We start from the raw sequence: 20,864 nt of genomic DNA on the forward strand, positions 1-20,864 counted from the left end.
AAACCAGTCATAAGGGTCAATTTTGTGAAATTGAGATGTATACATCACATGAAAGCTGAATAAATAAGCTTTCCATTGATGTATGCGTTGTTAGGATAGGATAATATTTGGCAGAGAGACAACTATTTGAATATCTGGAATCTGAGGGTTCAAAAAATAAATATTCTCAAAATATTGAGAAAATGCCTTTAAAGTTGTCCAAATGAAGCCCTTAGCAATGCATATTACTAATCAAAACTTAAGTTTTGATATATTTATGGTAGGAAATTTACAAAATATCTTAAATGGAACATGAACTTTATTTAATATCCTAATGATTTTTGGCATAAAAGAAAAATCAATAAATTTGACCCATACAATATATTGTTGGCTATTGCTACAAATACACCCGTGTGACTTATAATTGGTTTTGTGGTCCAGGGTCACATGTTCATTAAGCTATTTTCCTCTTAGTGTTCCCTACAATAGGTAAAACCTAAACACATACACTGTGTGCAGAATTATTAGGCAAGTTCATATTATGGTCATATTTTTTTGCCAAGAAAATTTTACCAATTCCAAACCACATCAATCTTAATAACTACTATTGATTTTGTATTTAATCATTTCTAAGTTATATATAATTGTCCATGAAGGCTGAAAGTCAAAAACTCCTTATTTCAGGTGTGCCTTCCATATTGTTTCTCTGTCTAGGTGTGGGACCTGAAAAGTAGTGAACAAAATGAATCATATAGGAAGTCTCTAAAACTTTGTGATGCAGGCCAATTCACACTGACAGATGCTGACCAACATTACAGTACACCACTGCTCAGATATTCCCCAACCAAACAAATGCAGATCGAACATTTTCAATCAGTAAAAAAAGGCAACCAACGCCAATATCGTTGGTGATTTTAATATCCATGTTGATAATGAAAATGATTTGTTGGGATCAGCATTTATAGACATTCTAAACTCTATTGGTGTTAAACAATACGTGTCAGGACCTACTCATTGTCGAAATCATACTCTAGATTTAATACTGTCCCATGGAATTGATGTCAGTGGCGTTGAAATTTTGCAGCAGAGCGATGATATCTCAGATCATTATCTTGTCTCCTGTATATTCCACATAGCTAAAGCTGTAAAGCCAACTTCTTGTTACAAATATGGTAGAACCATTACCTCTACCACAAAAGACTGCTTTATAAATAATCTTCCTGACTTATCTCAGTTCCTCAGCATATCCAATAGCTCAGAACAACTTGATGATGTAACAGGAACTATGGACTCTCTCTTTTCTAGCACTTTAGATGCGGTTGCTCCTTTACGCTTAAGGAAGATTAAGGATAAGAGTCCAACACCGTGGTATAATGAGCACACTCGCACCCTAAAGAGAGCAGCGTGGAAAATGGAGCGCAGCTGGAGCAAAACTAAATTAGAGGTATTTCGTTTAGCTTGGCGGGAAAGTACCCTATCCTACAGAAAAGCATTAAAAACTGCTAGATCTGATTACTTTTCGTCTCTTCTAGAAGAAAACAAACATAACCCTCGGTATTTATTCAATACAGTGACTAAATTAACGAAAAATAAAGCATCAACAGGTGTTGGCATTTCCCAAGAGCATAGCAGTAATGACTTTATGAACTACTTCACTTCCAAGATCGATACTATCAGAGATAAAATTGTATCCTTGCAGCCGTCAGCTACAGTATCGCATCAGATAGCGCACTATAGATCCCCTGAGGAACAATTCCATTCATTCTCTACTGTGGGAGAGGAAGAATTGTATAAAATTGTTAAATCATCTAAACCAACAACATGTATGTTAGACCCGATTCCATCTAAACTACTAAAAGAGCTGCTTCCAGAAGTCATAGATCCTCTTTTTGTTATTATTAATTCATCATTGTCATTAGGATATGTCCCCAAAACCTTCAAATTGGCTGTTATTAAGCCTCTCATAAAAAAAACGCAACTTGACCCCAAAGACCTAGTTAATTACAGACCGATCTCAAATCTCCCTTTTCTGTCAAAGATACTAGAAAAGGTAGTATCCTCACAATTATATTCCTTCCTAGAGAAAAATGATATCTGTGAGGAATTCCATTCCATTAGATCGTATCATAGTACTGAGACTGCTCTCATTAGAGTTACAAATGAACTGCTTCTGGTTAACATTGTAGTATGGTTGTATCTCTTTATTAGTTCTACTGGATCTTAGCGCTGCGTTCGACACTATCGACCACAACATTCTTTTGAATAGACTACAAAACTTTGTTGGCATTAGTGGAAGTGCCTTAGCATGGTTCAAATCGTACTTATCTGACCGCCATCAGTTCGTAGCAGTGAATGAAGAGGTATCGTGTCGATCACAAGTGCAGTATGGAGTACCTCAAGGCTCAGTACTAGGGCCGTTACTTTTCACGCTTTACATGTTATCCTTGGGAGATATTATCAGGAGACATGGTGTTAGCTTTCACTGTTATGCTGATGATACTCAGCTCTATATTTCTTCGCGGCCCGGTGAAACACACCAAATTGAGAAACTAACAGAATGCATAGTCGATATAAAAACTGGATGACGAGTAATTTTTACTGCTAAATTCTGAAAAACAGAGGTGTTAATTATCGGACCTAAAACCCCACATGTAATAACCTAGAACATTATCTAACACTTGATGGCTGCTCTGTCAATTCTTCTTCATCAGTCAGGAACCTAGGTGTGCTGTTCGATAGCAATCTGTCATTTGAAAGCCATGTTTCTAGCATCTGTAAAACTGCGTTTTTTCATCTCAAAAACATATCTAAATTGCGACCTATGCTCTCAACGTCAAATGCAGAAATGTTAGTTCATGCGTTTATGACCTCAAGGTTAGACTATTGTAATGCTTTATTGGGTGGTTGTTCTGCACGCTTGATCAACAAACTACAGTTGGTCCAAAATGCAGCAGCTAGAGTCCTTACTAGAACCAGGAAATATGACCATATTAGCCTGGTTCTGTCAACACTGCATTGGCTCCCTATCAAACATTGGATAGATTTTAAAATCGTGTTAATTACTTATAAAGCCCTGAATGGTTTATCTCCTCAGTACTTGAGCGAGCTCTTATCGCATTATAGTCCTCCACGTCCGCTGCGTTCTCAAAACTCTGGCCGTTTGATAATACCTAGAATATCAAAATCGACTGCAGGCGGCAGATCCTATTTCTATTTAGCACCCAAACTCTGGAACAATCTACCTAACACTGTTCGGGAGGCAGACACACTCTGTCAGTTCAAATCTAGATTAAAGACCCATCTCTTTATCCTGGCGTACACATAACACACTAATACACTTCAATAATTCAAATCCGTTAAAGGGTTGTTAGGCTGCATTAATTAGATCAACCGGAACCGGGAACACTCCCCATAACACACAATGTACTCGTTACATCGTAAGTAGAATGGCATCTACGCTAATATTTGTCTGTTTCTTTCCTATTCTGTTTCTCAGTCCGTATCCGATCAGATGGTGGATCAGCACCAAGAGATGATGTCTACAGCCCTGATCGTCAGCGGAGACCAGGACACCCAGATGACCCCCAGAGACATATCCCCAGCGAAAACCTCGATTAAAATACAATAAAACTAAAAAATATAACAAAATAACTAAAAATATAATAAAATACCTAACTACATAATACTACTATTGTTAGAACTTGCAACAAAATTAAAATAGAAATATAAACTTTTGAACTGCGGGTTTCGTCTGGTCAGAGGAGAACTGGCCCCACGACTGAGCCTGGTTTCCCCCAAGGTTTTTTTTTCTCCATTCTGTCTCGGAGGGAGTTTTGGTTCCTTGCCGCTGTCGCCTCTGGCTTGCTCAGTTGGGGACACTTAATTTCTAGCGATTATCGCCGATTTGATTGCACAGATACTATTTAAACTAAACTGAGCTAGACAATGACATCTCTGAATTCAATAATGAAATGCCTTTAACTGAAAATTGAGTGTTTAATCTTATCATTATACATTACTGACACTCTATCCTCTAATTTGATACTGTTAAGTGCTTTGACACAATCTGTATTGTTAAAAGCGCTATATAAATAAAGGTGACTTGACTTGACTTGACAATGATAAGGGTAGCACACTGATCCAACAAGACCCAACAGAGTGTCTGTTGCCATTGGTTGGCATCTGTTGTGCAGTGTGAACTGGCCTTTACAACTTCCCAGTTTACTTTTTTATATATAAACTGGTTTTATAATAATTTTGCCGATATCATTACCATGTAAAGTACCAGTAGAGAGTATGAAAAATCTCTGCCGTTCCAATATATGTCTCTGCAGTTCTACTAACAGTCTCAACAGCGTATCACCTTGTTTCACAGCAGGAAAACACAAGATATCAAGAAAACTGCATTATTTAACATGTCAATCACAAAAAAATAAATAAGCAATTAAACCAAACGGGTCCTTCTAATCATATTACAAAAAAAATTACAGTTTCATTGTAGGTAACATGGTAGGATGTATTAACCACACACATTTGTTGACTATTGCATTTAACCTAAGCTATTGACACATACACCTCTATGAGCATTTAAAGTGGTGTCTTACTGAGTAGGCGAATTCCTTCCATACTACTTCTATCTAGATGCGGGACCTAAAATGAAAAAGAAGTAACTTAACCCTCAAACAAATCTTTCAGTGTTTTTAGATTTTCATTTTAGTATTCTATTTCAGACCATCTGAACATTAAGATAACAACAAAACACGTGAGGTACGTTTTATTACGGATGAGCACACTTTATTTCACGTCTTCTGAACTGTTGACAAAAAAACACCCACTTACCCCATTGTAAGGCTTGGAGGGGCCAGGACAATTTTTAATTAACTGAAAAAGATAAAGTGTGGAATGATGTCCACTTTATGCATTCAGTTAACAAAGTATTAAACTGGTACAAGTCAAGATGCCTACATTTTTATTATAAGCTTTTTGCAGTAAAATAAATGGTTACACACATGTAAAGTTGCTCTACAACTAATTTTGGTAATTTTACACATAAAATGTCCCCTATGAAAAACATGGTCAGTTAACTAATGTTTATGTTTAGTTTACTATGTTTAATTATATAATCTGGCATTTTACTGTTCTTGGCCATCTCCTTGGATTCCTCGGTGCTGTGTCTTGTGGCCTTTCTGGTGTTGGTGCTGTGATTGATTGTGATATTCCTTCTCTTTCTTGTACCTGTGGTTGTATAGCTGATGATCTCTCTTGCTCTGCAAAAACACTCTCTTGCCTCCTTTCCTGAATGTTTGGCATTGTTACTCCAGGGTTCTCTTGGGTTTGTGAAGTTTCCTCTGTTGAAATTAAGGATTCTGATGTCCTTTCTGTTTGCAGAACCTCTGATGACGCATCTGGGGATGATAATTCTTGCTCAGTGGCACCGCTACGCTCTCTTTCTACTGCAATTATTGACACGTGCAAAGAAACGGGTTTGTAACTTTGAACTAAATCAAATCACAAAAATATGCAAGAAGATTCACACATACACAAGTATGCAAAGAAAATGCAAAGTGGTGTCTTACTGAGTGGGGGTATTCCTTCCATACTATTTTTACTTCTATGTGTAAGACCTAAAAATGAAAAGGAGGTAAACAATGCCGATCAGTGGAAATCTTCAAACTTTTACATTTAGGCTGGTTTTATTTGGGGAACTAGGAGAAGGAGTATTCTTGTTTCTCACAGCTCCTCAAACTAAGCGTCTAAATGTCTTTTTAGCTTTGTTTAGTTGAGTTCTTACAGCAGTAGATAACTTACATTTATGCTGTAATTGTAAACACCCATCTATCTATGATCAACTGTAATGTAAAAGTAAAAAAAATTAGATATCATAACAATCATAACAATATCTATATAAACAATGTCCATATGATGTATCCATCCTACAGTATCTACCTACTTTTGGCACTTCAAAAACTGTGTTAAATATACTACATACACAATATACAAGTATTTTTTAATGCACAGAAATAAGCTGTAAAGAGAAACTGCAGCTGCCTTTTTAATTATATCTTACCGCTCACTTGTAGGTGAACTGTTCCTGTCTTGTGACATCCATCATGACAGACTGTGCATGTATAGTCTCCTAAATCTGATGACTGAACATTTCTCAAAATCAGTGAAAGATTTCCTCTCTCCAGCTCCTGGAAGAACAGACTCACTCGGTTCTCATAGTCATCATTTACTTGGTCCCACCCCTTCTTATAATGATAAATAGACTCTGTCCCTTTAAGCCATCTGATTTCCATAGACACAGCATTGGTTTCAGGTGAGAGATGGACAGGTAGAATAACCCCTTCTCCAGGATGAGAAGATAAAGTGCCATGAGGAACCACAAGACTAAAGTCTACAGCTGGAAAGAGAAATATTTCTTTTTGGTGAATAATATGAATAGTACTTCCATATTAACTGTAACACTGTAGAGGGTTCATTACCATTTTTATTTACTTATTGAACTGGGTTGGAACTTGGTGTCAAAAGATATTAACATTTTAGATTTCTGCTTGTACATTTTGAAGACTCTAGTGCATTCAGTGCATTGTATAACAAGTGCTCCCAAAGATATTAACTGGTGACCTTAGGCATGCTTATGTTAACTAAACAAATTTCAAACTGAAGATGTTTTGGCTTACATACTACTAGATTATTTCTGAAACATGCTCAGTTTTTGGTCATATCTTAGCTAAAAAATAAAACCAGAAGAATACTTACAGATGATGTGTGGAAAAATATATTCCTTCACTGTCCGATATTCATCAGTGACTTCACAAATATAGTGGCCCTTCAGTGATCTCCTGATGTCTCTGAGAGTCAAATACACATTTCCATTGTGTAAATCTTCCAATGAGAGACTCACTCGACCCTCATAGTCTCTGTTCACTGTCATCTGTCCATCCTTATAATGACAGACCAGATCAGTCTTATTCCACCACTTGATCTCCATTGAAGCAGCACTGACAGCTGGCTCAAGATGACACGACAGAACTGCATCATCTCCAGGATTCAAATATAATATGTCAGATAGGAATATTAGAGAAAACTCGGAAGAGAGAGATAAAAATTAAAATAATAGTAAAGAAAATAAATAATAGTCAGATGTGCAATTTCTGTAATAGTGTTCTACAGTATATACAGTGAGCATTAGAGTTATACATAATTCTTCTTTTGACTTGCCTTGACTAGTTTTTGTCACTTCTTTAGCTTCAGCCATTTTTTTTATACTTTTCCATATCTGAAACGCTGATGGAAAACCCACTGAAAGCTAGAAAACAAACTATGATAATATGAATGTGCCCATGAATACGTCCTTAGATCTTTTTGACCTTTAACAAAACTTATTACAAACCTTATTACAAAGTTCATAAGCAACAAATCAATTAGGTTTAATTGCATTCCAATTTTAAACCTAAATTAATAAATATAAATGAAATATAACATTTGAACTTCGGTATTAAGTAAATAGTTTAGCAAGGATAAAAAACCTCAATCATTAATTCATATAAATGCTTGTAAATAATAGATTAATAGATCAAATCAACCCATAAACTACTGTTACAAATGCTGGTGTCACTTTGTCCAAAACAAAAATTTCAGATATAATAAAAACATTATTTATTAATTTATTTAAAACTCGTACAAATGCATAAACCTAAATTAGGCATTTTGCTGACCTCTACCGGCAGAACAGACAACAGGCAAACAAACTCTCTGGTTTAGAGATAAATCAAAAGGGAAAGGAGCTAGCTCGTTTACTTATATACGTTAAAACAACGCCCTTTATAAATAATAATAATAATAAAATTACCGATTTTATTAAATTTTTATGAAATTACCGAAAAACGCAAATTGCAAGTTTTAATGATAACAAAAATGTGATATTAAATATCAAGTGGAGAGGGGGATTCTTTAATAGCCTATTAAAGAAGCAAAAACTACGCTTATTATATTTATGAACGAGGTCCAATGTTATGTAAAACGTTTTTCAAAAGCAATAAGTTTACTGTTTGCGTTTCGTTTGTTTTAGTTTCAGATGCAGGTCCACTTAAAGAGATATTTAAACTCTGACCGGTTCATACGAGCAACAATCAGAGGCACATTCATAGCGTGGTTATAATTCATCTTACTAATCAAATTATATCTTACAACACGTATCAAACTTTATAAATAAATACATTTAGCCTGTACCTTCCTTCTGTTAACAACGACAAAGGTTTTATTTTTTCCCAGACAGGTCAGGTGAGATTTTTTGTTACGGGTCAGTTCTGTTTGACTGATCACGTGCAATTTCCTTCTTTCTTTCACTTTTAGTAGGCTACTTTTTAATGTCTAAAATGTTCATTACCATGTAAAGGCCGGTTATATAATAATATATAAAGCCTTCTTCTTCTTCAGATACACACACACACAGACACACACACACGTACACACACACTTTAATGTAATTAATTGGTATATAATATAATTGTTAAGAGAGTGACACACATAGGATAAGAATGTTTTATATTGAGTTCACTTAGTAAACAACACTGTGTCAGTAACAACTCTAGGATTTACTGAATCCTAATTTAAGTACAAGTCCAGCAATTTATTTCCCAGTGGACCAACGTTATCAATATAGAAAGCTCACATATATTTGTTTTTTATATTATAATATTTGATAAACTATAGCCTATAGACAGTAAGGCCACATGGAGAGCTGAATATTTTGCTGATGGGTTTCCCAGACACATCCTGAAGACAATCACTGACGGACACAGACACAATTCATGTGAGTGATTCTATTACATACAGCATCAGTGCATGTAAATTCACATACTTGAGGTAGTAGGCTAGTTGTTCCTACTAAGAAAAATCCAATTATCTCACCAACTCAGTATAGTGAGAAAAGTAGCCTAACTTTATAATGATTGTACTGGTGCACATAGTCTGAGCAAAAATCAAAAATCTTTATAAATCCTAAAATGTTACCAAACCCCAAACAAAACTAATCAGAAACACGTTATCTCATTATCACATTATCTATAAATCTCTTAAAGGCACACGATTTAAGTTAGCAACATGGCTAAAATCACTTGGATCAACTTTATTTTAAGATTTTGGAAATATGAGAATGATTCCTGATCACTCCATAACACATCTAAAATGCAGGAAAAACTGTGACTGTGACCAAATATGGTCATTTAGTCATACTAATAAAATATCTATTCTATACAAATGCTTAATCACAACAAACCTAGTAATTAAGAATATATTTAATTACAAAATTTGGCAATTTCTCTCTCTTGTTTCTCGTCTCCTTTGCCCCCTGCCTTCTGCTGAATGTGATTGTGATGTTTCTTCTCTTTCTTGTGTCTGTGGTTGTACAGCTGGGGAAGATCTCTCTTGCTCTGCAGCAACAGTCTCTTGTCTCCTTTCTTGAGTGCTTTGCATTGTTGCTTCAGGGCTCTGCTGGGTTTGTGTAGCTCTTTCTGTTAAACTTACACCTTCTGATCTTCTTAGTCTTTGCAGAACTTGTGATGATGTATCTGGGGATGATAACTCTTGCTCAGTGGCATTACTTTCTTCTTGAATTGTTCTTAGACTGCTACGCTCTCCTTCCACTGCAGTTATTGACACACAAGCAAAGAAACTGGACATGCATAACTTTGAACTAAATAAATCACACATGCAAGTATCTATTAAGGAGTTAAAGTGGTATCTTACTGAGTGGGGGAATTCCTTCCATACCTTTACTGGTAGGCCTACATGTAGAACCTAAAAATGAAAAGAATTTAAACAAAGCAGGTCAGAAGAAATCTCTAAACCTTGTTCTGTAATTTTATATAACCAGTGTACTTTTTTTTGTTTATATAATTCTAATAATCTGGGGGGGAGCTAAAAGCAATCTTTTCTTGTTTCTCAGAATCCTTCAGACTAAAAACAAATGTCTTTTCACTATTGTTGAGGTATCTCTTACGGTGTCAGTAGATAAATTATATTTATATTGTAATTGTGAAAATACAACTATCTACGATAAGCTTTAAAATGTAAAAGCCAAAACCTACATTTGGCACTTCAAGATGCTGTATGATATAAAATCTTCCCCACCAGAAGCATAAAGCAAGTATCTACCTGCTCTCCCGTCTTCTATGTCACATCTTTCCTGATTGCTTTGATCTTGCACTGCAGGAAATCACAAGATATTGTGAAAATCATGTAATTTAATGTCAATCCCAAAAAACATGCCACAAAAATTAAATAATTAGTTAAACCCCAATCCAATCAAAGACAGACTGTTTCATTACAGTTACGGGGACATGGTATTAACTGCAGGGTTGTGCAAAATTAGATTTGAATGAAATGCTTCCCTTAAATTTATGAGTTTGAATTGAATTGGCCAGTCCATTGCAATGCAATAACATGAAGAGGAATTTACTGACTAGCATTTCAAAAGTCAAAAATCATTTGTCACTGTGTTTTAAACTTTTTCTAAACTTTCAAACAAGGCTTTGTCGATCTAACATGTAAAGATTATCTTGGTAAACATTTATTTTATAATTACAGTTTTATGAATTATGAATTTAGATTCCTTTTGTTCAAATTATAAATCTCCATCTTGTCTTCCTAAATTCAAACTGAGAAACTGAACTGAAATTTAAAAGGCATTCTCAATGCTGCACAACCATTATCAAATACATATATACATTCTCCCTTGTGGGAACTTTCCATAGGCGTAATGTTTTCTCTACTGTACAAACTGAATATTCTATCATCCTAAACCAACCCCTCACAGAAAACTTTCTGAAAAAAAACAACAACATTCAGTATGATTTATAAGCTTGTTTCCCCATGGGGACACAAGTCTCCTTGAGTTGGTGTGTGTTCAGGTTTAAGTCCCCACACTCTTAAAAATAAAGGTGCTTCAAAAGGTTCTTCACAGCGATGCCATAGAAGAACCATTTTTGGTTCCACAAAGAACCATTCAGTCAAAGGTTCTTTAAAGAACCATCTCATTCTTACCTTTTTAGGTAGGTACACACACACACACACACACACACATATATATAACAGCATTTAAAGTGGTAAATTTAAAGTCTTACTGAATGGGGGCATTCCTTCCATACTATTTATATGCCTACATGACCGATCTAAAATGAAAATCATGTAAACAAAATTAATCAAAATAGTCATAATGCATCACAATCAATAATGTATATTCCAGTGAAGAACTTGCTCATGCAATTAGTTTTCATATAAAATATCTGTATTTACTTTTTTTTTTTAAATAATAAATTAAAGATCATTTTTGTTTCTCACTGTCTCTCAGATTTACCATCATGACTGAGTGTTTCTTCAAGCAAATTTATGGTTTCGTTTAGTTTTACTCTTTGTTGTGTAATGTCTTCATGTGCTTGCTTTAGGACACTGCGGAGGTGGTTCACTCTCTCAATCTCTAAAATGAACCAAATACAGTATCAGGGTGAGTCCTTTATCAGTCTTCAATGTCAGCAGATGTATTTAAAGGACAAAAAATAGTTATGCAAAATACAATGGTACATGATTGCCATACATGTTAGCTAAAATATTAAGCAATGTAAACCTGCTAGTCACTACAATGTTTTAGTCAGGACACTGAGCTAAATATGCATATACAACATACAAGTGTATTTCCATGTGTGAACTACTGTACAGAAATAAGCTGTAGAAGAGAACCTCCAGTTGCAGTAAGTTTAATCAGTATCTTACCCTTCACTTTCAAGTGAACTACTCCTCTCTTCTGACATCCATCATGAAAAACTTTGCATGTATAGACTCCTGAATCAGACTGTTGAACGTTTCTCAAAGTCAGAGCAAGATTTCCGCTCCTCAGCTCCTGGATGGACAGACTCACTCGGTTCTCAAAGTCATTATTTGTCATCTCCTGCCCATTCATATACTGATATATGAGCTCTTTCCCTTTAAACCATCTGATTTCCATAGACACAGCACTGGTTTCAGGTGAGAGATGAACAGGTAAGATGACGTCTGATCCAGGGTCAGCAGATAACGTATCAGAAGGAGCCACAAGACTGAAGTCTACAGCTGATAAAAAGAAATACATTTATTATCAAAAACATTCATAATAACTTTAACATTGTAGAGTGTTCATTACCACTTTTCATTTTTGATTTACTAGTTGATCTAGGGAGGAACTAATTCAACTTTCTACAGCTTCAAACTGAAGATGTTTTGACTAATATGGATTATTTTTTAAATATGTTTAGCTGAATACTTACAGCTGATATGAAGAAAAACAGTATCTTGTATTAATTGACTTTCACTGGTGACCTCACAAATATAGAGGCCCTTCTGTGATCTCCTGACGTCTCTGAGAGTCAAAGACACATTTCCATTGTGAAGATTTTCCAACGGGAGACTCACTCGACCCTCAAAGTCTATGTTCACTGTCACCCGTCCATCCTTATAAAGGAAAACTGGATCCTCCTTATGCCACCACTGAATTTCCATTGAAGCAGCACTGATAGCTGGTTTAAGATGACACGACAGGACAACTTCATCTCCAGGATGGGAAAATACAATGTCAGACTGGCAAACAACAGACAACACTGAAGAGAAGAGAGAAAAAAGAATAATTATTAATAATACAATGATAAGTAAAAATATACCTGTTAGATGTGTCATTACTGTAATTGTGTTTTATGTACAGGGAGCATTAGAGTTATACATAATTCTTCTTTTGACTTGCCTTGACTAGTGTTTAAGACTTCTTCAGCTTCAGCCATTTTTAATATTTCCGCACATCTGAGACACTGATGGAAAATCCACTGTAAGCCTAGAAAACAAACTATGACAATATGAATGTGTCCTCACATCTTTTTTGATGTGAGGACACTCGGTCCTGGAGGGCTGCTGTCCTGTAGAGTTTAGCTCCAACTTGCTTCAAAACACCTGCTTGGAAGTTTCTAGCATGCCTAGTAAGACCTTGATTAGCTGGTTCAGGTTTGTTTAATTAGGGTTGGAGCTAAACTCTGCAGGTAACCAGCTCTCCAGGACCGAGTTTGGAGACCCCTGCTCTAAATTCATAGGCTATATTGTAAACTAAACTGCTCAGCATGGCTAAAATAGACGTATATTTTAATGATCAATCATAAATTCTTGTAAATTTCACATCAGCCTATAGAAAATCAAACAATAAATGAATCTATTACAAATGTTGTTGTCGCTTTGTCTAAAACCTCCAAAACCAAAACTTTAGACCTGACTAAATACATTATTATTATGCAAACTTTATTATAAACTTTTCCTTTTTATATTAAAATATTAAAATAAAAGTAACTAAAATAAGCACGTTACCGCAGGCAAACTCTGGTCTAGAAATGATAAATACAAAAATGAAAGGCACTTGCTCCTTTACTGGTAATATAGGGCCTTTGTAAATAATAATAATAAAGAAATAATTTTTTTTTGCTACATTAAATATGAAGAAAATACATATACTTACATCTAAAAAAAACTACACTATATTCATCCAGTGTTATCTATAACTTAAAAGAAAATAAATAAAAAATAGACGATGTATTTTAAACATTTTGCTTTCAGATGCATGTCCACTTAAAGAGATGTTTAAACTCTGACTCTGACAGCTGAGACGAGCAACCTTTGAATTATAACCACAGTATGAATGTGCCTCTATATTTGAGACAAGGGTTATAATTCAACTTACATACGATTTTAAACATATAAACTGCCTAAATAAATAAATTCACTTACCTTCCTTGTTGCAGTGACAGGTTTTTCCCTGCTTCGTTAACAGGTCAGGTGAGATTCTGAACTGAACTAGTTACAACTGAACAATCCAGATTTATTTCCTTAAAGCTGTTCCACTTTCAGTCACTAAATATTCTGTAAAATTAGCATGACCTCGCATAGGCTAGATTGAAAATTGAAAATATAATTCATGATGGATATTTTTAATCATAGGCCTAATTGTAAAGAATATTTATAGATAAGAATGTAAAAAACAAAAAAAACAACACTTAGCCTACATCATTACCCCGCTGACACACAAAACAAATAAATATGATAAGACTTTTTTAGATTTACTTCATTATGATTAAAAAACGTTGTTTTAGATTGGAGCTGACCTTCTGAATCCAAGTCGCCACTGTCACCTTAGAAACTAGTTGTGCAGGTTTTGCAACTTAAACTAATAATTTTTGGTATTTTTGGTAATAATACATTTTATACATTTCAAAATACTCTGGAACATTTGTTTGTAACAAATCAAGAATGAATCAAGCGCAGTGATTGTATTCTAGACGTCGCACTACAAGGCTATGCTGGTCACGCGCTCCCTGTTGCTAAGCAACCGCCTTCCAAACTTTAGCTAGCTTGCGTTTATAAGGCAAGAGGAGCGAGAGGTGAGTTTCACAGAGGATTATTTTCACTTTGCTACATATCTGTTATGTATACGGCTACACATACTCCTGCTTATACATACTTTGTAAATGTAGCTAATATTGTTAATATATATATATTTTTTACTAGCATCGATACCTATATATATTGCGGTGAAATGTAAGTGCAGTCAGCTGCTAGCTAACTGAAGTCAACAACAGTCCGCTGAAACGGGATATGAGGAGTGCTATATTATTTAATACACTCAGGCACTATCCTAATTTACAATTTCTAACTAACGTTATTTCTGAAGAATGAGCGTCGGTCGGACTGTTGAGGGCGCGGGGTGTGTGACCTGGTGGGGATTCGGACCGGCTCGAGACCTCCTGACCTCAGGTAAAACCAGATTAAACACCAGAATAAAAACACTAATAAACCATAGAAAGAACAGAAGAAATCACTAATCACAGTAAACCGGCAAATATCTATAAAACATCAAAGTTCACATACATTTGTTTTATATTTGAATTCTCAAGATTATGTACTCACAGACACACACGGTGTAAGACCACATGGAGAGCTGAATATTCTGCTGGTGGGCAGTGCAGATCCCAGACACATCCTCAAGACCATCACTGGACTGATGGACACAGACACGCTACATGTGAGATTCTTTTACTACAGCATGTGAATTGAGTTTAATCGCATATTACAGTGTTCTAAATCAGCTGTGTTGAACATACTGTATTAATAATGAGATGTGTGGTTTGTTGCAGGTTTGGGTGATTGAGAACAGCATGGAGGTGGTTGCCAGACAGCTATTACTACTTTATTTATCACTCTTGACCCCTGAGAACATGAGTTTACACAGTATGTACTTCATATATGACATTGCATCTGCTATTTTAAAATTATATCCCATAATTCCCAACAAGAACGAAATTATATATATATATATATATATATATATATATATACACAGTATATATACACACACACACACACACACACACACATATTTGGCATATTACAAGTAATAATAAATATTTTATTTTAATGTTTAGACCTTTCCTATTGTTTCACAGGGAAATTTAGGAAATAATGCAATAAAAAATTCTCCAGAAAATACAAAAAAACTTATGTTTTAGTTTTTGTAAACACTCTAAGTGTCACATATTGCATTCGTGTTTGCATACTCAGGTAACATCAATTTGGGTTGTATTTTTCCAGAAAAGACAGAGGTGTTTCTGGAGGTGTTCGGAAACTCTGAGATTCGTAAAGAGACAGAAGAGACGTTAAAACACGCTGTGGCTCAGCTCTCTCTGTCCATCACAAACACTCTGTCCTCTGACTCGCACACTCATCCTTGCCTTGATACAAGTCTTCTGAAGGTCCAGCATACATTAATCTGATATATTTGCATTTATACGGCATGTCATAATCAAACTCAGCTCAGTAGTATCCACTCCTCTGTTTTTATCATAGTTTAAGGAGAGAGATGAGTTGGTCCGGATCTTTAAACTGTGGGAACGGCCGCCGTCAGTGCCAGAGAGTGTACGTAAGGTCTGGGACGCCCGAGTTCGGCAGCACCTGGGGACTCGCTATGACTCACGACACGGCTGTTTCGACTGGGATCTCACTATGAAACTGCACCAAAGCGGCGTATGCACCTCATCTGACATTATTATGCATCTTTACTCCTGACGATCAGAGCAGTGCAACGAAACTTACTTTAAACTTATTTTTTAGACTTATAAAAGCTTATAGATTTGTAATATTTTGTTATTGTAAGTGTTTAGACAATTTTGAATTACTAACACCTAATATACATGTATGTTATTTTATTATACTATTATTTTTAATTTAGTTTTTATTTTTATATTTTTAAGTTTCCAATTTCAGTTTTGATTTTGTTGTTTTTGCCATTTTTATTAGTTATTTAAAATATGTCCATATATTTTGATATTTTAGCACTTCGAGTTAAACTGGAAAACGAAAAAAGTTATTATATTTATTCAATTTTTTATTGTATTGTAAATATTATTTTATTTATAATATTTATTGTATTTTAGTTAACAGTTAAGTTCAGCTTTCAATTTGTTTTTTCAAAAAAAAAAAAAAAAAGCTTTAGTTTTTTTCAAATTAGTTATTGATAATTGCTATTCTACAAAATCCAGTGCTTTTTTTCTCTCAGTGTGGTGTCATTAGCAAACATCAGTATGTGAAATGGAGGGAAAGCGGTGTGGCTTTTGAGATGAGGGAGGGGCTCTACCAAACAGCCAATCAGAGTCTGCTCTCCACGCGAGTGTTCAATCATGTGAGTACATTGATTTTTTTACTATAATAGTTGTTGTTATTGTGTGGCCCATGATACACTGTCATGCAACTCTAACTGTGTGTGTTTGTGTTTGTACCAGAGAGGAGATCAGGTTGCTGTTAGAGGATATTGGGGTGACATCGTCTCCAGTCCATATCTATCCTTTGGCATAGAGACAGAAAACAAAAACCTGCTGAAGAAACAGAACAACCAATATATGAAGGTGAAAGAATTAGTTCATTACCTCCCAACCAAAGTCACAGATTAAAACCTGATAAAAAGTACAAGATCATATTTGTAGCTTTTAATTTATACAGAATATTATATATTGTATTACAATAACATTTGCATCATGAGTTACCATTCTCTGGCCATCTTTCTCTCTCAGATGGCTCAGGATATTTCAGAAGTGAACGTCCTGGCATTGTTTGAATGTCTTTCCACTAGAGGGAGCTCTTTACTGAACAAAGATGAACCAAACCAATTAAGTTCCTGGTGTAAACCCACAGACGGTATCATAGAAGAGGAGACGATACAGAATGATGCACCTGCTTGTCAAACTGACATTGATCCTGAGCAACATCCAGCAGAACAACAGACACAAGCGCTTGGTAACATTATATTATGCCAAAACATAGTTAATGTACTTTTATTGACAGTGAAATGTTGCAAACAAATCAAACTGAAACGATGCAAAACAGTTGCTTTGTGTCCTTGTGTGTTTTTGCAGATTTGTTGACCTTGAGTGGAGTGAAAGTGTCATTTCTGTCTCCAGACTTGCTCAGCAAGCTTCCTTTCAAAAATAAATACAGGAGCTTGTTTAACACCATCTTCTGTTCAGCCAGGTGAAGCCCATTCATAAACTGAGGATTTGAGTTTGTGTGTCAAGTGAACAACATAAAATACCTGCTGATAACTCAATCTTTCTGTGTTTTCTCAGTATGGTCCATCAGCTGGATTCTTCTCTGAGAGAGATCACAGCGCCTGATGCTGCTCTGGTAATAGAGTTAGCAAAGTGAGTCCATCATCACACACAGACACAAATACAAACATTGCCACTAAATGATTTACATTTGTGCTCACGATAACCTTTTTATACACAGCTTGTAAGCAAAACTCCACTAAAGACCCATGATCTGTTTTTTTTTTTTCAGCTTCCTGCTAGACCTTTCAAAAGAGCAAGTGTCAGGTTTTGCTGACAGAGTGAAGGAGATCGCTGAAGAATCAGGATTCACAGCAACACACAACCAGAGCAGTGACGTATATGCAATATTCACACGGAAACAAGACTGAAGGACATTTTCAGATACACGCTTTAAAAATGTACTTTGCACTACATCAGCCATACGCATTTGATGAATTACAACATTATGTGTATGTAAACTCATACAAGATGTCTGCACATTTCAGCACAAAGTATTAAAAACTTAAAATGTAAAAACAAAAAAACTAAAAAGGATAAACATCCTTACGGTAGCTGTAGTTCCCTCATATTCTGTAAAGGTAGGTGGTTTATGTTTTAGCAAAAAGCTGAAATCACTAATACTACAGCAACTTTATTCTGGATTTAACTGAAATTGAAAACGATTCCAAATGACTCCAACATGACAATTTAAATTTGTAATCACACTTGATCAGTAAACATGTTACAACTTAATTGCATATCCTGGCAGTTCTTCTCTGTTGGTTCATGCCTCCTTTGTGCTCTGTCTTCTGGCCTCCTTGGTGTTTGTGTCCTACTTCCTGCAGTTGATTCTGATGGTCTTTCTCTTTCTTGTGCCTGTGATTGTACCGCTGGGGAGGATCGTACTTGCTCTATGGCAAGTAATCTACCTAACTGTGTCCTTTCCAGAATTATTCGGATTATTGCATTTGGTGATATTCTTTCTCTTTACAGAACCCGTGATGACGTATCTGGGGATGTTAACTGTTGCTCAGTGGCAGTACTCTCTTTTCTTGTTTGTCTTATGTTTTGATCACTGCTCTTTCTTTCCACTGCAATATTGGCACACAAACAAAAAAGCAAAACATGGACTGCAATATCTGCCGTAAGTCACATTTGCCCAAAACTATAATAAAACAAGCAAACTGATTTTATTTTCTAATGCAAGGAACTACTTGACTTTACTGGGGATAAGACTATAGATGTATATATTAACACACAATACAATACAGACAAACATTTCTGCATTTTCAGATTTTTATTAAGACATTAAGTATGTTTTTTTAAAACAGTTTTCCTCATGGGGAACACTGGCTCCCTGCTCATCATATAGTTAAAACCTGAACACACACACAAATAGTATTTAAAGTGATATCTTACTGAGGGGACGAATTCCTTCAGTACAGTTTGAAAGTTCTGATGCAGGACCTAAAATTGAAGTAAACATTTTTTAATAGTAATAAAAAATAAAAATGATTATCACCATTAAACTGTTTGTTTTTTTTCTCCAGTCCATTTGAAAGTGTGCTAATAATGCCTCTTATATCATCTACATGCTACATGTTAAACAGATTACAGAAGAAAGAAATCATCTCACCTTCCGTTAACTGTCTCCACTGTGCTATCTCACAATCATCACAAGAGAAAGAAAATTATGCATTAAGCATGTAAATCCTTTGCAAAATTACATACAATGCAAATTAAATAAACAGTTAATGAGTTACAGTAACACAGTATTCTCTAATTCATCCTTAAAATGTCAGCTAGTACTCAAACATGCACATTTTGTTTTATCATGGTGGAGACTACATTGAAGCCCATTGTTTTAATGTTGAGTTAATGGTATTTATGAGTTGTTAGATTTTCATTAAATCATTACAATGTTTGATGTAAAAAAAATGTTTTCCTCACGAGGACCGTTGGCTGTCTACTCCCCACCATATAGGTAAAACCTGAACACACACACACACACTAAGCATTAAGTTATAAGTCATTAAGTATTTAAAGTGATGTCTTACTGAAGGGACGAATTCCTTCAGTACTACATGAACGTCTAGGTGTAGGATCTAAATACACACACACACACACACATACATATATATCATATGAAAACACTTATATAAACAATCAGAGGTGGGTAGAGTACCCAAAAACTGTACTCAAGTAAAAGTAAAAGTCTGAATAGTTACTTGAGTAAGAGTAAAAAAGTATTGGATAAAAAAACTACTCAAGTAGTTAGTTACTAGTTACTTTGGATCATATACTGAATATAGTCTATTTTTATTTAGATATATAGATATTTAGATACATTTTTATACACACACACACACTGCCGTTCAAAATACCTTTAATTTTTTTTAATGTAATTTATTTCAGTGATGCAAATCAGAATTTTTATCAGCCTGATTTATTATCAATGCTGTTCTTTTTTAGCTTTCTATTCATAAAAGAATCCTGAACAAACTGTCACAGGTTCCAAAAAATATTAAGCAGCAAAACTGTTCCCTGTTGAAAAAAAACAGCATATGCTGGTTAGGTATGTTTTGAAGCATGGGATGCTGGTTTGAACTGATTTAAGCTGGTCCGACCTGCTCAAGACCAGCACAAACCAGCATCCCAGCTTCAAAACATACCTAACCAGCATATGCTGTTTTTTTTTTCAACAACACTGGTAATAAAACAATATATTTGAATGATTTCTGAAGGATCATATTACACCGAAAACTGGAGTAACAGCTGATACAAATTCTGATTTGCATCACTGAGTTAAATTAAATTATATTTTAAAGTTTAATTATGTATTATAAATGTATTTAACCTCTGACACGGAGAAGAGTGAAATCTCCTCACACGACCGCTACAGAACATCTGAACATAACGAAACAAATGCACATTGACGGATCTTATTCCGTCTGTTCTGCAAAATGTAAACAAATGTAGCCTTTATTTCTGCAAGCGTAAATATTGTGAAAATTTCCATATTAATTGTGTCTAGGCAAGGCATTCCTCCTGGAACTAACGCGGGTTTGGCGGGTGTTTATTTCATACTCTGTGACTCTGCTTATTTAATGAATCAATTATACATTGTATTTAATGTGTAAGGTACATGTACAGCAAACTGGTAATGTCATAGTGGTATCGTGTACTGTAATCGAATCTATACCTGTGGAACCGACAGCACACGCGCTCATCTAATAA

General features: G+C 35.1%; 3 protein-coding genes across 12 annotated transcripts; 1 reads left to right on the forward strand and 2 right to left on the reverse strand.

Annotated features, from left to right (window-relative positions):
• Window positions 1-4,845: 4,845 nt before the first annotated feature.
• LOC131533008 (butyrophilin subfamily 1 member A1-like) lies at window positions 4,846-7,011 on the reverse strand. 3 transcript variants are annotated; one of them, XR_009269019.1, is made up of 4 exons: window positions 6,047-6,365; window positions 5,788-5,828; window positions 5,556-5,603; window positions 4,846-5,432 (listed from the first exon to the last, which is right to left on the reverse strand). XR_009269019.1 is itself a non-coding variant. In XM_058764985.1 (4 exons), exons 1-4 carry the CDS (start codon window positions 6,971-6,973, stop codon window positions 5,095-5,097), a joined length of 906 nt encoding a protein of 301 aa, XP_058620968.1. In that variant the 5' UTR covers window positions 6,974-7,011; the 3' UTR covers window positions 4,846-5,094. The 3 variants fall into 3 exon arrangements, 2 of the variants coding, with proteins under 2 accessions (XP_058620968.1, XP_058620967.1); XM_058764985.1 differs by lacking the exon at window positions 5,788-5,828 and adding an exon at window positions 6,742-7,011 and having other exon boundaries at window positions 4,846-5,384; window positions 6,047-6,382; XM_058764984.1 differs by lacking the exon at window positions 5,788-5,828 and adding an exon at window positions 6,742-7,011 and having other exon boundaries at window positions 6,047-6,382.
• Window positions 7,012-8,452: 1,441 nt separating this feature from the next.
• Window positions 8,453-14,276, reverse strand: LOC131533001 (junctional adhesion molecule-like). Of its 5 annotated transcripts, XM_058764968.1 has the most exons (10): window positions 14,154-14,276; window positions 13,780-13,911; window positions 12,755-12,841; window positions 12,285-12,614; window positions 11,755-12,090; window positions 11,342-11,461; window positions 11,109-11,156; window positions 10,141-10,191; window positions 9,733-9,783; window positions 8,453-9,629 (listed from the first exon to the last, which is right to left on the reverse strand). In XM_058764968.1, exons 3-10 carry the CDS (start codon window positions 12,789-12,791, stop codon window positions 9,286-9,288), a joined length of 1,317 nt encoding a protein of 438 aa, XP_058620951.1. In that variant the 5' UTR covers window positions 12,792-12,841; window positions 13,780-13,911; window positions 14,154-14,276; the 3' UTR covers window positions 8,453-9,285. The 5 variants fall into 5 exon arrangements, with proteins under 5 accessions (XP_058620951.1, XP_058620954.1, XP_058620953.1 ...); XM_058764971.1 differs by lacking the exon at window positions 14,154-14,276 and having other exon boundaries at window positions 8,453-9,554; window positions 9,757-9,783; window positions 13,780-13,964; XM_058764970.1 differs by lacking the exon at window positions 14,154-14,276 and having other exon boundaries at window positions 9,757-9,783; window positions 13,780-13,957.
• Window positions 14,277-14,322: 46 nt separating this feature from the next.
• LOC131533000 (dynein axonemal assembly factor 3) lies at window positions 14,323-19,039 on the forward strand. 4 transcript variants are annotated; one of them, XR_009269018.1, is made up of 14 exons: window positions 14,323-14,429; window positions 14,720-14,802; window positions 14,958-15,070; window positions 15,183-15,276; window positions 15,637-15,797; window positions 15,892-16,068; window positions 16,601-16,723; window positions 16,824-16,946; window positions 17,112-17,334; window positions 17,454-17,568; window positions 17,664-17,738; window positions 17,878-18,046; window positions 18,473-18,543; window positions 18,621-19,039. XR_009269018.1 is itself a non-coding variant. In XM_058764965.1 (13 exons), exons 2-12 carry the CDS (start codon window positions 14,721-14,723, stop codon window positions 18,014-18,016), a joined length of 1,425 nt encoding a protein of 474 aa, XP_058620948.1. In that variant the 5' UTR covers window positions 14,323-14,429; window position 14,720; the 3' UTR covers window positions 18,017-18,046; window positions 18,473-19,039. The 4 variants fall into 4 exon arrangements, 3 of the variants coding, with proteins under 3 accessions (XP_058620948.1, XP_058620949.1, XP_058620945.1); XM_058764965.1 differs by having other exon boundaries at window positions 18,473-19,039; XM_058764966.1 differs by lacking the exon at window positions 18,473-18,543.
• The last annotated feature ends 1,825 nt before the right edge of the window (window positions 19,040-20,864 follow it).

This window comes from Onychostoma macrolepis, chromosome 24 (assembly GCF_012432095.1).
Source record: "Onychostoma macrolepis isolate SWU-2019 chromosome 24, ASM1243209v1, whole genome shotgun sequence".
Classification (NCBI taxonomy): domain Eukaryota; kingdom Metazoa; phylum Chordata; class Actinopteri; order Cypriniformes; family Cyprinidae; genus Onychostoma; species Onychostoma macrolepis.